Source organism: Chlamydotis macqueenii, chromosome 2 (genome assembly GCF_036417535.1).
Source record: "Chlamydotis macqueenii isolate bChlMac1 chromosome 2, bChlMac1.mat, whole genome shotgun sequence".
NCBI classification, from domain to species: Eukaryota; Metazoa; Chordata; class Aves; order Otidiformes; family Otididae; genus Chlamydotis; species Chlamydotis macqueenii.
In genome coordinates, this window is record NC_141557.1 from 8,970,446 (window position 1) to 8,982,852 (window position 12,407).

At 41.8% G+C, this 12,407-nt stretch overlaps 1 protein-coding gene across 7 annotated transcripts in view; it reads right to left on the reverse strand.

Annotated features, from left to right (window-relative positions):
* The window catches only part of LMBR1 (limb development membrane protein 1), a 68,852-nt gene extending 63,270 nt beyond the window's left edge, over positions 1-5,582 (reverse strand). For 4 of the 7 annotated variants that reach the window (XM_086741855.1, XM_086741853.1, XM_086741854.1 and 1 more), the window contains exon 1: positions 5,315-5,582. In XM_086741855.1, coding sequence (XP_086597981.1) covers positions 5,315-5,377 — 63 coding nt within the window. In that variant the 5' untranslated portion in view covers positions 5,378-5,582. Of the gene's footprint in view, positions 1-4,442; positions 4,578-5,314 lie in introns of those variants that run through there. The other 3 variants (XM_086741858.1, XM_086741857.1, XM_086741862.1) reach the window with 3 other exon arrangements.
* Positions 5,583-12,407: the final 6,825 nt, after the last annotated feature.

Consider the following 12,407-nt stretch of genomic DNA (forward strand, 5'->3'; position numbering starts at 1 on the left):
GTGGAGCTCTCCAAAAGGGAATAAGCATCTCTCTACCCACTTGTCTACACCAAGTATCTGAAGATGCCTATTGATTCCAGATGGATCCACCAGTGCTGATCCTCAGGACCAGCAGCCAGAAGATGAATCATCACTTCTTAAAGTTCAGTACAGCACCCATGTTTATAAGTAAAGGTATATTTTAACATGACAGAATGATGCCAACATTTTATATATGTAATTATGCTAAGTGTGCACCAATCTTTCAGCCTTACATCTCATGGAACTACCACAAATACTCCTTTATTCAGTTACAATTCTTTTCCACAACATTTTTTTTAAAGCAGCAATACTAAGAAATCCAGGCAAAGTTATTTTTGAGATATCTTAAATGACTTACTGTATGAATCACTCCCCAAATTTTCAGAGCATGGATAGAAAAAATTGAAAAGCATCATTTTAATTGAATAAAAAATAAACTTACTGAAATGTTTTTGCTTGAACGTTTATGCATTTGTAATCAGTTTGTTCTTAAGAACAATCACCCATGCTTCTAGTCAGCATTTTCTTCCCGGCCCACTATCAGAATACCATCACTTCTGGCATAAAAAAAAGGGTCAGTGAAGACCACAATTTTTGTCTGGGGCATAAATTTGAGGAAACAGAACTGGTCAGGAACAAGAACACACTACCAACAGGAATACAGTGCTCAAATGAGCTTTCCCATTTTACAGCCCTACAGAGGTCAAATGCCAGCAGTAACTACACGGCAGTGGTCCATACAGAAGAATCCTGAACACCTCTCTATCCCAAAATAGTACGAGAGGACAAACAGTACACAAAGAAACCAGAGAAGAAAACAAAGCCAGTGGTATTAGTGTGAAGTTACAAACAAAAAAAAAAAAAAAAAATAAAAATCAAAAACATGACACAGCTGCAAATACCTAAAAGGGCCTTTCTAAACTGCTGGAAATTATTTTTAGATTGAGATTTTTCCCCCCGCCATATACACACACACACTAAATAACAATCGAATCACCTGTAACATAAAAAAAAAAACACCCACACAAAATCCCAACAAAAAACTTTAATATAGCTGAAGTTAAAATAAATTTAAAAGTGGGATTTTTTTTTTTTAAAAAAAGCCTTCTTGTTGAAGGAATTGCATTAAGAAATACAGAAACTGAGTTGCTCTGAATATCTGGCATCTGAAGCCTACACCCCTGAAAACATTTAGTCTTTGAAATTGAAGCATCTGACATTAATCATGAAACTACATATTATACCAGCTTCAACATCTGCCTGGACCTGCATGAAGCAATTACAGCAATAACAGCACTTTTGTATTTTAACTTATTCTACTAGGACTGACTTTTTTCATGACATACATAGTAGATTTGGAAATGACTTAATTATATTATGTTTGTTCTTAAGTTTTCTAACTAATAATTCTATGGGCACCAAATTGTTTTCTTCCGCAATTTTCCCCACACTACAAACACAAGCACAGTGTATTTATTTAGCCAAGGAAACTTCATAACCAAGTGTTTGTGTATATTTTTACAAACGCAAAATCCTACATTTTGTAAATGGGAAAAAAAATTAGATCTACTTTTTGATGTTAAAAATACAAACTAATATTGCAGAACAGAAGACACAAACTGGAAAAATGTAGTCTAAGAATATTCTAAAAAGTAAATGCAGAGCAACACAAAAAGACTGAGCCATTGCACTTATTTTATTTGTTCTGGAAATAAACAGTTCACAACAATACCAGCAGGAAACTGAACACTTCATAATTACATTGTATAAACAGATACAGTAACAGGACACAAGGGAAAAGCAGTTCCCTAAAAGCTTAAATATCTTCCACGGATGTGTAAGACCTCAGCAAATTATAAGTGAATCTAAAAGACCAAGAAAGGCAAACTAATTAAGTGTACAAAAATAACAGATAGTATCAGACCAGAACATTGTCTGACCTTTACAACTCTTTCACATGAATGCTAATCAAGTAAAGAACACAGTTGGTTACTTTATTTTGTAACCAACTAAAGTTGCTTTTCAGAAAGATGTCCCTTTTAGGTAGAACTGAATATGACTCCAGCTTTACCAAAGTCAAGGCTCTCCTTGACTTAGAGCAAACTCACAGCTGTGCCATTTCTTTTTCACTGGGTCAGCTCTCAATCTCCACATTTACTTTCCTGAATGTGAATTTTAAAGTTAGTACAAGTCTGAAAGAGTCTGGGTGTTTTCAATAACTATTCCAAACAACAGATCCTCGGCATAGCAGATTCACATTTGAAGAGTCATGACGAAACTGGACTGGGAGTTAACCTCCTGTTAATAAAAGATTATTCTCACAAAGTAAAAAGAAGGCAGATTATTTTCTTGCAAACAGCCATTCTCTTGAAAAAAAATCAGATACCATATAGACACTCCAAATGAGGTCAAGAGGGACTAGGCCTGAGTTAAATTAAGCATTAAATCCCAGAGACGGTCACCTCAAAAGTAGATGAAGGATTTGTTTTAAAGAAGTAAACTTTTACCACCCTTGCTCATTCTATAAACATGTGTCAGAAACATTTTTCTTTTAAAGGTGGAATTAGCCTAAGTTGGCACCTACAGAAAGAGACAGGAACCATCAGCAGAAGGAAAACAAGCTTTTGATTTTTGTTACATAACACAACTTTATGGAAAAGTTTTTAGCTTGCCAGTTCCAAGAATAGATGAAACAGAAATGAAGCATTACACTGAAGTTAAGCTTAGCGTGCCCTTAGGACTCCATCAGGAAGCACAATCTAGAAATTCTCTATGTATTCAAAGAGAATGAAGGAAATTCATAAAAGAAAAATGAAAAGGGTTTTCTTTTCAACCACGTCAACTTACTTGGATTTCTCTTCTCTCATTAGCAGATCATTTTAGCTACCAGTAAAATTGTGCTGCACAACTAGGTCTCCAAAGACAGTAAGATACTACTAGATCCCATAAATTTGACTTATTTCTATGAACATGGACATAGAGGTTTCCTCCACTGTAATACTACACAAAAAACATCAAATCCTGCTGTTAACTGCTCCACAGGCCACAGCCCACCTGCAGCTGGAATAAAAGTCTTGTGCATGTGTCAAAAAGTGGAATATGCTCCCTCCTCCAGCTAAGGGGCTGATGATTATACCCACTACCCACACAACAACTGTCTATTTGCATATGTTAAGAAATTATATTCTCCATGTAACTTCAAGACCAGCAAGGGCTGGGATGATATATGATTAGGAAGGGATGTTAACATAATGGTACATGTAAACAACAAACTCTGTGTACTTCATTATGCTTAAACTAACCACAAGTGTAATCACACTTGCAGTATGCTTCTGCACCCATGTGAGAGCCACGAGAAGGCTGTGTTCTCAGCTGTGGATGGCAGCAGTTTATGCACTCATAAAACCCTGTCGTCTTCCAACATAAACTAAAGACAAGATCACAACTGTACAAATACACTATTTAAAAGGTAAAATTGTTATTATTATCCCCACTGATTAAACGATAACATAGATGGCTTGTCATCAGTATTAAAGATCAAAGCACAGTTTCAAGAGCAAGAAGTCACTCACTGAATATTATGCCTGCAGTGTCCAAAGAAAGCAACACTGCACCTCTAAAATACCAGTTCTTGATGTCTTATATGATTTCTTACATGACTACTCCAACAGGAATTGCTCTAGAGGGACCAAAAAAGCTTTAGAGAAGTAGTGGTAGTATAGATTACCTGGTTCTTTAAGAATTTAATAGACTTTCTCTATTTGTAACAGTAGCTGGAAAGGCTGCACACAAAACTTCTGCATCCCGCTAGATACAAAAGCACAATACGTAGCATATAATGTATCAGAATAAGACTCTCGTGGATATAAGCAGGAGATAATTAGCACATGAAGAAATACAAATGGGAAAATGGACACTAGGAGAAAAACAGATGCTAGAATGTGGAAGAGATGCATGCTTGGAGCATACACCTGTGTTTTTGTAGCACAAAGGAGATTAAGACAATGCTTAAAGACTTCTTTACAAAAAAGTCTTTTCCTTTTCACATCCCTCTACTGGTCATGGCTCTGATGACATAGGCTACATCCCCTCACAGAAAAGCAATGGTCTGGGAAATCTCCTTAAGTAACAGTTCTCTTCATACAGACTTGCTGTGTGCTCTTCAGAAAAAAAAATACCCCAGAAATATAACCCTCCAACAAAACAAAGAAGGTCTTTAAGATTCTTAAAATATAGGAAAGAAACACACTTGGGATCCAGGCAGTCTCTTTTATCAAGTAATTTAGCCATAGGCCTACATAAACCAGCTAACAGTGATATTTGTCTCCCAATACAGCTGAAAAATATTTAAAGCTAAATTATGAAATCATTTTTTATTCAAGAAATCAAGACAGCAGTAACTGCAAAGAGAATGCAGTTACCCAGCTGAGTTAGGACAGCATGTGCACAGAAGACAACACTGCACGTCTCCTACGTGCAGCACACGCTTCCTTCCTTGAACTGAAGCAGAAGAGAGACAAGCTCCATCAAAACACCTCTCTTGGCTTTTAATAGCCCTGAAAAACAATTAAGAGAGAGTCAGAGAGGAAACTGCAACAGCTCTCTCTCCATCTGCACGGAAGATGTAGCATTGCGCTTGACTATAGAAGGTTGAGGAAGATGGGACGGTGCAGGCACGCCACTGTATTGCTCTGCTCAGAGAGCACGGGGCATGCAGCAGCACTGAGAATTACATGAGAGGTTCAGGAAAATATGAGGATTACACATATCCGTTGTAAACTGTGCAGTAAAAGACAGGAGGGTCTTGGTATCGCAAGAGATAACATGGAATCCCAAGGATACCTCGCAGCAACACAGCTGCACTCGAAGCCCGGGGTGTTGAACGCACAGCACAGCGCACAGGAGTACCCTCAGAAGCACACCTGTGTCCTGCACCCACACACGGCATTTCCCCCTTTCGCTGAAGGCACGGGGAGAGGAAGGCCCACAACGGGGCAGGAGTTGGGATCCCCACCCGCCGGCCCTCACACGGGCCCCGAAGGGGAGACGGCCGCCCCGCCATGCCCACACGGGACAGGCGAGGGGCAAAGGGCAAAGCAGCGAAGGGCGGGCAACGGAAAAGAGCGGGAGACCCCCACGGCTGCCCGACAAGGGGGGCTGAGGCGGGGGGGGAGCGGGGGGGTCCCGCGGCAGCGCGGCCTCCGGGCACCGCAATGACAGGTCAGGGGGGAAGGCGGGAGGGGGCACCGCGCAGCCGGGGAGGGCTCAGTGGCGGGAGGGCGGTGTCGCCTACCGTGTACTCCCGCACTTGGCTGTGGAAGTTCTGCTCGCGGATCGTCACCTCGTCCGCGTCCATCCTTCATAGTCCCGCGGCCCCCGCGCGCAATGGCGGCCGCCGCCGCCGCGCCTGCTCCTGCCCCCTCGGCGGCAGGCGGGCCACCATGGCCAGCGGCAGCGCCGGCTGCTCCCCCGGGCCCCGGCGGCAGCTGAGGGGCCCCGGCGGCGGCGCTCGCGGCTGGCTCCGCCGCTCTGTCACCCTCGGGCCGGGCGCGGAGGAGGAGGAGGAGGAGGAGGAGGAGGAAGAGCCGGCAGCACCGCCTAGACCCCTCCTGCTGCGTCACCACGCAGCGCCGCCGCGCACACCACGGCCCCACCCCCACCCGCCGGGGAGAGGCGGGGCTAACGGGTAGGAGGCGTGGCCAAAGCGCCCCCGGGCGGGGGAGCGGCAAGGGGCGGAGTTTACCTGTAAGCGACGGGAGGGCGAGCCGATGTGCAGGGCGTGGCTAAAAGGCGTGGGAGTTTGGCTGGAAATGGGCGTGGTCAGTGTGGGCGGGGCCAGAGGGGTGCGCTAGGGTGATAAAGGTGCGGGGCATGAGGTTAGGGGAGGGTTTTTTTACCCGAAAGTGGGGGCTCTGTGTATGTTTGGGACGGGCAGAGCCCGAGGGTGTTCTGGGGCAGGGAAGGATGGATGGATGGATGGATGAGGAGGCACCCGCGCTGCTCTGAGGCCACAGTGGGGCCAGGAAGTGGGTGAGCTGCAGGGTCTGGCGGGGAACCCCCTCCCCCTGAGAGGAGTCCCCAGAGGAATGTTGGCACAAAAATTTAATATAAACTAGTTCAGTATAGACTCATAGGTCCATGCTGGATTTTATATATATAGTCATCAATATATTGATAAATCTATACCTCTAAAAATAGAAGGAAAAAATGCATCATCAAAGTCATACAGTTTTGAACAAGCTTTTGAAAAGAATATCTGAGTAAAATATCTCCGTTACTTTTAACTTAGAGCTTGGTCCATTTATAAAAAGTTTAGTGAGATTGCTTTCGATAACCAAGGAACTAGATTAAGTGATGAATAAAACCCCTTCCAGTCCATAGGTTTGCTTCACTGACAGGAACCTAGAGTCAGAAGACCTCTGCAGAGTTTATAGTCAGAGGCATAAACTCTGCAGGAGTTCAGTGTTGTTAGGCAAAGGAAGCATAAGTCATGTCACAAAGCTAGAACATTTTCAGTTCCATATCTAGGCAGCACGAAGTGAACGAAAGCTCATTTTGCTTCCGTTCACCTTTACTGTGTCTTTCATGCCCCACTGCGTGGATTTTAAAAACTCCACAAAACAAAACAAACAACAAAACAACAATAAAAAACCCAGCACATCGCAGCTTAAACTTTGTTAGGAATGAGGTAAAAGGAAATATTCAAGGATATGTGGCTGCATATAAAACTTAAGAGTTCACCTGGTACACCGATATGAGCAAGCCCTGGGATGTCTGCTCCATGCTGTCTATCCATGGCTGATTTGTCTGATTCTTCCCCTGCCAGGGTCAATATTGTTACAGAGTTGAAGAATCAAAAATAAACCAAACAACAAAAACCACAACAAAAGAGCCCCTCACTTTCACCACTCTATGTCTGTTTTGAGCCCAGAAGTTAGTGTTTCATTCAGTCTCTGAGAGGTGTTCAGCTAGAGCAGATGGATCAAAAGAGTGAAAGCTCACTACTTCTCTTTATGGTGTATACAATATTTAATTACCATCTCTATTAAAAATCATGCCTTCCTTCTGATTAGAATTTTAATGCCTTCAGCTTCTAACTGTGGTTCTTGTTCTGTCTTTCCCAGCTACAGCCAAGAACTTTAATACTCGTTATTTCCTGCTAATAACAATTCACCTCAAAATCTCCTTTTCAGTCAGTTAAAAAGATTTACTCTAAGTAAATTTACTCTTTAAAGATTTTTCTCAACCATGAACTCAGGTTTTTTTTTTTCTTTCTTCCCTGAATTCACTCCAAACTTCTAACATACTTATTAAAACACAGGCAAAAGAACAGAAAGCAGTATTCTAGGCTCGATTTCAGCAATTCTATGAGCAGATGTTAAATCACCTCCTTAGTTTATGCTATTACAGACCCCATTTTAGTCATTACAGAGGAAAACAGGATACAGCTTCAGAGGCGAAAACATTATTATTTCCCAGAAGCAAATGGGATGTGCTATTGAAGAAACTTGTGTCTGCTCCTGTCTTCCTGCTGTCACAAGTCTGGCTGTAGGTAAAAGGCTTCCTTGTGGCAGACCTGAAGTAAGATTAATGGCTCTTTATCTTTGGTTTGCGTTGCCTTATCCACTTATTTGCTTATATATAGTAAAGCCAGCTTTAGGGATGTTTTAATCCAAATGCTATAGCAATTGTTTCCTTGAGGTAGAAAACAGTGGCTACCTCTGAACTTCGCTCATATCAACCAGCAGCTGTCCATAATTTCTATTCTGAATCATTGTTCTCCAGATACAGCCCTGGTTCTGTAGATAGGACCTCGATTCCTTGTTCCTGGTGCATCCATGATGGACATTTGACTGAATTCAAGCCTCTTCTTGTTTTCTGCTTCCCAAACATTTCAGATTGCTCAGTATGATTAGCTCATCTTTGTAATTTACTACTCTGTTATTTCCAGTATTTGCCAACTTTTTTGTGTCATCTGCCCATAGTATTAGCAGTGATTTGTCAACCAGAATAAATACATCCTTTTAAAAAAAAAAAACAATAATTTCCATCCCTGTTTTTTTTTTATCCAAATCAATTTTTCTTATAGTTTTTCTCATCTTTGGGAACTTCCCAACTTACTAAGTACATATAATACTTATTTTACTGGTTGTGAGTGTTATGTTTGCCCATATGGAATATGTGCTTGCCAATATCATGGGTTGGTTCCATGGCAACATCATAACAGGATCCAAAAGAGTTGTTTGAGACCAAAGCCAGTATTTTTTGTGTTAGCAAATAACCATTAGAAGCTCTAATGTTGTTTTATCACTGGCTGAATAATAGCACCAATATGTCTCTGAAACCAAAGTGTTACAAATATTTTTTCTGTTCTTACAGAACAGATGCTTTCCACGCTCCTGTGCTTTCTCTTCAATCTGTTTAGTTCCCACTCTTGAAGTGCTCACACGGTACCATTTAAAATGACTCCAGCCCCTGCTCCACTTTGGTTTGTTACATACATAGCACGGAAGCATTACATCTACTCAACCTGCTGCACAGGCTATAGAATCTCACCCATCACTGTGTCTGTGCTTTCCCTGCGAGTTTTGCTGATTGTTTACCTTTCATTGTTTCTTTGCCCTTTTTGAATAATCTCCTTTGATTTGTGGGCCATTCCACATCTTTCATTAGACATCTTAGTCTGCCAATTTACTATTGATTCTAAAACGTGTGACTATGCATTAGCTGTATTATAAATGATGAAAATGCAAATATCCACCCATATGATCCGTTCCTGACTACTTAACAGGGCTGTACTCATTGTCCTTTAAAAAAAAAATAGTCTGCTGGACCATCTGTGTTCATTCTAAACTATCCTCACATTATTTTTTGTTAGTGACATATTTTTGAGAAATGAAATTTTACAATTTTTGGAGAAGATGGGCTGCACTGCTAAATCCTTAAACAATAAAAAAAAAAACCCATCTTTAGTATAAGTTAAATAATTTTCTTTTTCTTTCTTAAATTCAGTATCTGACTCATCATGACTATGATGACTGTCCTGTTAAATACCATAAAGAAGACATTTCAAAAATCTATCCAGTATTAAACTACAACCATTTTTCAGTCTGGTTGACAAAATCACATTGTATAAATTTAGTCTTTGAAACTAAGCCGTGCACCTTTTATGAAGGACTTTTATCCAAAATGCTAGAAATTTTAAAGGAAATAAATCATCTTAATTTCTAAAATTAATAGGGGCAAGATTTATTCTTAAATCATGGATACTCCTTTCTAATTAAATTCAAATGTGTTTAATGCATCTCAGAAGTGCTAAGATAATAAGTAGTCCTTTTCTGGAACTTAACATCCTCGATCCCTGTCAATAATTATATTGGGTGACTAATAAAATACGATGCCAGGCATTTTTTAAATCTTTATCTTCCTCCTCTGTCTCATTAGCAAAATGAATAGGTTTGCTCCACAGGCACCACCTAACCGGGAGAATTCAATGTTGTTCAAGGACATTGCAAATAAATTTCAGCAGCTATTTCTTCATGCAACAGTCATATCTAAAATGCTCTTTTATAATATCTGCAGATTGGCATGCTAAGCTTTCTCTTTGCTGTATAAGCTCATCGCTAGCATCAAAGGCTGGAAGGCCAAAAGGGCCACTGCCACTGCCAAGTCAGATCTCCTGACCAGGAGAATTTTATACCGTTATCCCACTAAAGACTACACTCTTGAGTAGAGCTCCGATGATCAGTATTTGATGCACAGAACATATAGCACTCATCCATCGCACCAGTGGTCTATCAGAAAATGCTGACATAATGAGAACAGATTATTTTATAACATAAAACAATACTTATTTTCAGAAACTGGACTCAGAACTAGCAGGCTGTTTAAGTAAAATCATGCCAGTAATGTGAAATCAGCTAATTTGTTCTTGAGAGTTCAACTTCCTGTCTCAAGTAGATGTTACATTACAGTAATTATGCCTCCAAGTAACAAAAATACCACAGCATCCTCAACCCCTGGGGTGATATATAGACCTCTGGCCCCCATATAAAAGCAAAAGCCATCTCTAGTGACTTTAAACATTTGAATATATCTAAGTATTTGAATGGAGGACTCCAGAGACTTAATACTGTCTCAAAGGGAGGAAGATAGAACAAGGAATAGGCTGTGATTCATCCAACTCTTTAAAATATTTTCACCTTCCTAATTTTAGGTCCTTTAAGCCACACATTAGATTCAAGTTATACCCACCCTGCCAGTGACTGCAACTGCAGAGATACTCCATGCTGAATGTCCCATATACATCCACGGTACAAGGCACATGTATGATATTTGACCACATTTTACATGTGGTGTGTCACTCAGAATCATAAAATATCTTGAGTTGGAAGGGACCCATAAGGATCGAGTCCAGCTCCCTGCTTCTCGCAGGACTACCTAAAACTAAACCTTATGACTAAGAGCGTTGTCTAGATGCTCCTTGCACTCTGACAGGCTTGGTGCCGTGACCGCTTCCCTGGGGAGCCTGTTCCAGTGATTGACCACCCTCTCAGTGAAGAACCTTTTCCTAATGTCTAATCTGAACTTCCCCTGACACAGCTTCATTACATTCCATAAGGCATCCCTTTGAAAGTCATTATCACACTGCACCTGCTTAGGTTTTCTTCAGTTTTGTAGTGAGCCACAGCCCTTCGGCCTCGGCAAGAGGAAAGGTCAGTCTACATAACATACAGTAAAGCATGCAGCTGTCCTACAAAGCCTCTAAATCCAAGGTTTGTGTAGAGACTTCTGTCCACACACTTCTCATCTGTCATCTGCTTTCTTCACTTCCACCTGACTTGCATAGAGAGGTTGTTGCCAAGGACTATGCCCTGAATCCCAAGCCACACTTAAAAAGTAGACTAAAAAAAACCACAAGATAAAATATCTCATAAAGGTTAGCCCTTCTTCCTGAAGCCAGCTCAACCTAGGCAGACACTTAGCAGACACCAAGACACAGTTTTATCTTCTGTGTTCCCTGGAACACCTGAAATCTCTCAAAGTACACTCAGACTAAGTACAAGCAGAGACCATACTTAGCCTAAATGTCCCATCAGGCTCCTGACCAGCTGCCCTGGGAACCTCCACCTGTGCCACATCTACCCACTGACCTCGGGGTAGGTGCAGAGATTAGCCACATTCAACTAAAAAAACGCCTCACACTGCCTGGTCCCCGCTGAAGGTGCTGGGGAACAGGAATTACTCTGGGTATGGGGGTGTTGCAGAAGCCTTCAGGGCTGTGATCTGCCTTTGTGGCTGGGCTTAGGATCCACCAGGATTCTAAAGTTAACCTGGAGCTGTGGGCAACCCTGTGGGAAAGTTACTGTGCGCACATCTCTATAGTACTGTAATTCTAAATGGGGGACATGCCAGTCTACATTCTTGTTTTTTAAAAAGTCCAATATCACAATTTAAGAGTGGTGGGGTATGGGCATCACTCAGCTGCTACGATGTCCTGGCATATCCCCTTCCCCTGATCTCATAACGCTGAGGATGCCACCATTAGAAATGTTGCAGATGCTGGCTGTCCCATCTTCTCCCTGGATTGTCTAGTCAAATAGCACTGATACTTGAAAGCCTCTTAACAGCCTGAGGCTGCTTCCTAGACTGGAGGATTCATGGAGGCACCTGAATCCAGGATAGGTCAACTACAGAAGGAGACCCTGTCAAGTCCTTGCAGTGATGCGGGTTTAGCATACAGCACCATGGATATGCAATGCCACCATCTTACTCTGTCTCAGGTTTTCCTATGCGTGCAGACAACATCAAATGTTCTTCATAACAATGCCACTACACCCTGGCCTGTCTGTTTGCCATTCCTTCAGTAAATCTCATCCATGGCCTGGATGAAGTCACCCCAAGCCCTCTCACTCTCAGCTGAATCCTACATAGAAAAGGCATGTGTCTCCTGGTCTTTCCATAGAGCAGCAGAGGGTAAGGTCTGTCTACATTACTGGCTTTCAAGTTGCATCTTGAACTTGTTGAACTGCATAAGATGTCTCCTTTGCCTGACCAGGTGCGCCCTGCTCTCCTATATGCTGCTAATGGCTGATATGAGAGGAGTGGGACAACTCCCAGCCTTATCCACATAAAGTTGAAAGCGCCAATATTGACACTTTCATCTCCATCAGTGTATGATAATGGTCACTGACCCAATTTCTTATCAAAGATGTGGTGACGCATGGCTCAACCTGTAATAACTACTACCTAACACAGGAGTGCATCTTCTCCCTGCACAAGGAGATAATCTTACCTTTGGCCTTGCTATATGTGTCCTTCAGCTTTATTACCTCTAGCCAATTCCCCCTGTTTTCCACATGTTCCACATGGATATGGCTGTTGCA